We start from the raw sequence: 3570 nt of genomic DNA on the forward strand, positions 1-3570 counted from the left end.
GGCTTTCCCAGGCTCTGACCGTGCTCCCTAAAATCTCCGTTTCTGCTGGCGGGTGGGACGGGGACCCTCTTGCCCGGGCACCGAGGGGCTGGGGGAGGCGAGAGGCCAGGAAGGACTTGCGTTGCCTGGATCTTGCCCGGGCCAGGGGCTGGTTTCCCAGGCCGGGGTTTGCCGGCTGGCGGCTGGAGCCGGGCAGAGGGGTTGCACGTTGTGCTGGACTCAGCTCCATCACGGATGGTCACCTATAGCTGTCGCTGTGGGACCAGCAAATAAATCCCAAAGCCCAGGTCCACTCTGGCCACCGCCAGGGTGGTGACCGGGTCCGGGAGAGCTGTAGGGGGCCGCACGCAGGGCTACTGTGTCCAGCAGCACCCGTCCCCAGCGCCTCAGGGTGGCCCTGGCCACCCCCGGGCTCTTGGGCAAGGTCACTGGCTGCCCGACCCTTGGTGTGGAGGCCAGTCCCGGCCAGGACGCAGTGTCGTGTGTGCGTGGGGGTCCGTGTGCACGGGCATCCATGCATGTGCGTGCGCGTGGGCACCCGCGTGCACGGGTGTCTGCGTGCACGGGTGCCTCTGTGCGTGGAGCACCCACATGTGTGGGCACCTTTGTGCATCCGTGTGCGTGGGTGTTGTGCGCATGGGTGTCGGTGTGCATGTGTGTGCGTGTGCAGGCTGTCCACGTTCATGGGCGATCCCGTGGGTGGGTGTCTGTGTGTGGGTGTGTGCTCCCGTGGGTGGGTGTCCGTGTGCATGTGTGTTCATGTGCCTGGGTGTCTGTGTGCACGAGTGCTTACGTGCATGGGCACCCATGTGCGTGGTGGGTCCCTGTCAGCATGACTGTCCGTGTGGGTGGGTGCTCCTGTGGGTGGGTGTCCATGTGGGTGGGTGTCTACGTGCACGGGCAGCCATGTGCATGTGTGTTCACGTGCATGTGTGTCCGTGTGCATGGGTGCTCGTGCGCATGGGCACCCATGTGCACGTTGAGTCTCTGTCAGCATGGGTGGCTGAGTGCATGGGTGCTCCTGTGGGTGGGTGTCCACGTGCGTGGGCAGCCGTGTACATGCGTGCTTATACGCGTGGGTGTCTGTGAGCATGGGTGTCCATGTGCATGGGTGCTCCTGTGGGTGGGTTTTGGGGGGGGGTCCGTGTGCGTGGGTGCCTGTGTGCATGGGTGCTCCTGTGCGTGGGTGTCCGTGTGCATGGGAAGCCGCGTGCATACATTTTCATGTGCGTAGGTGTCTGCGTGCATGGGTGCTCATGTGCATGGGCACCCACGTGCGTGGTGGGTCTCTGTAAGCACGGGTGTCTACATGCATGGCAGCTTCTGTGGGTGGGTGTCCGTGTGGGTGGGTGTCCTTGTGCATGGGCAGGCGTGTGCATGCGTGTTCATGTGCATGGGCACCCACGTGCGTGGTGGGTCTCTGTAAGCACGGGTGTCTACATGCATGGCAGCTTCTGTGGGTGGGTGTCCGTGTGGGTGGGTGCTCCTGTGGGTGGGTGTCCATGTGCGTGGGTGACCATGTGTACGGGCAGCCGTGTGCATGGGTGTTCATGTGCATGGGCACCCGTGTGCGTGGTGGGTGTCTGTCAGCATGGGTGTCCACATGCACGGGAGCTTCTGTGGGTGGGTGGGCATCCGTGTGAGTGGGTGTCCATGCGTGTGGGTGCTCCTGCGCATGGGTGCTCCTGTGGGTGGGTGTCCATGTGCATGGGCAGGCGTGTGCATGCGTGTTCATGTGCATGGGTGCTTGTGTGCATTGGCACCCACGTGCGTGGCGAGTTTCTGTCAGCATGGGTGTCCGTGTGCGTGGGTGCTCCTGTGAATGGGTGTCCATGTGCCAGCATGGGTGTCTGTGTGCGTGGGTGCTCCTGTGGATGGGTGTCCATGTGCGTGGGCAGTCACACGTGTGAACATCCACATCTCATGGTTCCGCAGTCTCGGGGGGGCAGACACCCGTGTGACCATCCACATCTCATGGTTCCGCAGTCTCGGGGGAAGCCTGGGAGCACATGTGGGGACCAGGGCCGTGCAGATTTGGGACACTGACACCAGGGAGGGTGAGGGGACAGGGGACAGCCCCTGCCCTCTTCGTTCCCTCCAGGGCCATGCGGGTGGGTGTGAGTGGGGGCTCTGGCTCCCTGGGGACTTGTCCAGGGAATAAATCACCCGTCTTTCCCTGGAGAGCCGTCCCCTGCGGGGTGTCCCAGCCAGGGTGGGGGGACACCCATCCCACAGGGTCTGGTGCCTGTCCCCCCTGGGACGCGAGAGGAGGGGGTCCCGCTCGGAGGCAGTGCCGGTGGGAGGAGGCTGAACATGAGCTCCCGGCTATTTTTGGGCGTCTGCGATGACACCTTGGGGCCAGGGAGAGGGAGAAAGTGTCCCTGCGTCCCTCCCGGACCTGGTCGCTTTGACCCTGATGTCCCCAAAATAGGGGGACACGCTGTGGCCACGGGGCTCAGGGACAACTAATCCCCCCAGCTGGGACCCTCCGCTGCCCAGGGACGGGAGCAGGAAGAGGCGCAACCCCAGGGAGCTGGCGGGCAGGGGACACCGAATCCCACGGCCACAGGTGACCCCCGGCGCGCTGGGAAGGGACCGGGGGACGCGCTGGCCCTGACCCCGCTGCCACCGAAGCCCGAAGCGAGGGGAGGCATGGGGGGGGACGTGCTGTGGGTCCCACGGCCCCATGGCTGTCCTTGTCCCCAGTGTCCCACACACACAGCATCACTGGGGGCACGCTCGTGTGTGTCCCCATACACACACACAGCAGGGACAGGGTCACACGTGTCCCCACACACACAGACAGGGCCAGGACAGGGTCACACGTGTCCCCACACTCCCCTGGATGCCTCACACACACACACAGTTCTTGCTGCTTCCTGTGCCTCAGTTTCCCCAGCTCAGCTTCCCTGTCCCCAGGACACGTTACCCTGAAGGACACTGCCATTGCTGGTGTCCCCATGTCCTGGCTGTGCCCCACTGCCCACAGACCACGGGCAGCACCCGACCCCCCCCCTCCTTGGGGCTGCCATGAGGTGGGAACACACCTGCCGTGCCCAGGTCTGCCCTGCCTCAGTTTCCCCATATCCCACGCCCTTTGGCCACCCCGCACGGCCAGCGCAGAGACTGTACACAACTCACGACAAAATTGACCCACTCTGCTCTCCCCATCTTTGACCCGACCCGACCTGACCCTCCGCAACCGGGGGGGGGTCCGGGCAGAGGTTGGTGGCCAGTGGCGGGTGACGGGTGGCCGGGCCGAGGTGGCCGCTGGCAGCGCTGCCGAGGAGTATTTCTGGAGCGCGGTTGTGCTCTTTCCAATCATGTGATGAGGACATTATTTAAGGCGGCTGCGAGGCCGGCAGGCAGCTGTGAACTGGGCGGCGCAGTGCCACGCTCGCAGCCGGCCGGACCCCCGGACCCCCCCATACACGCGTGTGGCTCTGTGTGTGTGTGTGTGTGTCCCGCGCCCCCTCGCCATGGTCGACGCCTTCGTGGGGACCTGGAAGCTGGTGGATACGGCCAATTTCGATGAGTACATGAAGGCGTTGGGTGAGTGGGGGGGTGTGC

At 64.7% G+C, this 3570-nt stretch overlaps 1 protein-coding gene across 1 annotated transcript in view; it reads left to right on the forward strand.

Moving 5' to 3' along the window:
• The first annotated feature begins 3345 nt into the window (after nt 1-3345).
• Nucleotides 3346-3570, forward strand: part of FABP3 (fatty acid binding protein 3) — a 3753-nt gene continuing 3528 nt past the window's right edge. The window contains exon 1 of the mRNA XM_009288295.2: nt 3346-3552. Within this exon, the coding sequence (XP_009286570.1) occupies nt 3480-3552 (73 nt within the window). The 5' untranslated portion in view covers nt 3346-3479. The remainder of the gene's footprint in view (nt 3553-3570) is intronic.

Source organism: Aptenodytes forsteri, unplaced genomic scaffold (genome assembly GCF_000699145.1).
Source record: "Aptenodytes forsteri isolate BGI_AS27 unplaced genomic scaffold, ASM69914v1 Scaffold361, whole genome shotgun sequence".
NCBI classification, from domain to species: Eukaryota; Metazoa; Chordata; class Aves; order Sphenisciformes; family Spheniscidae; genus Aptenodytes; species Aptenodytes forsteri.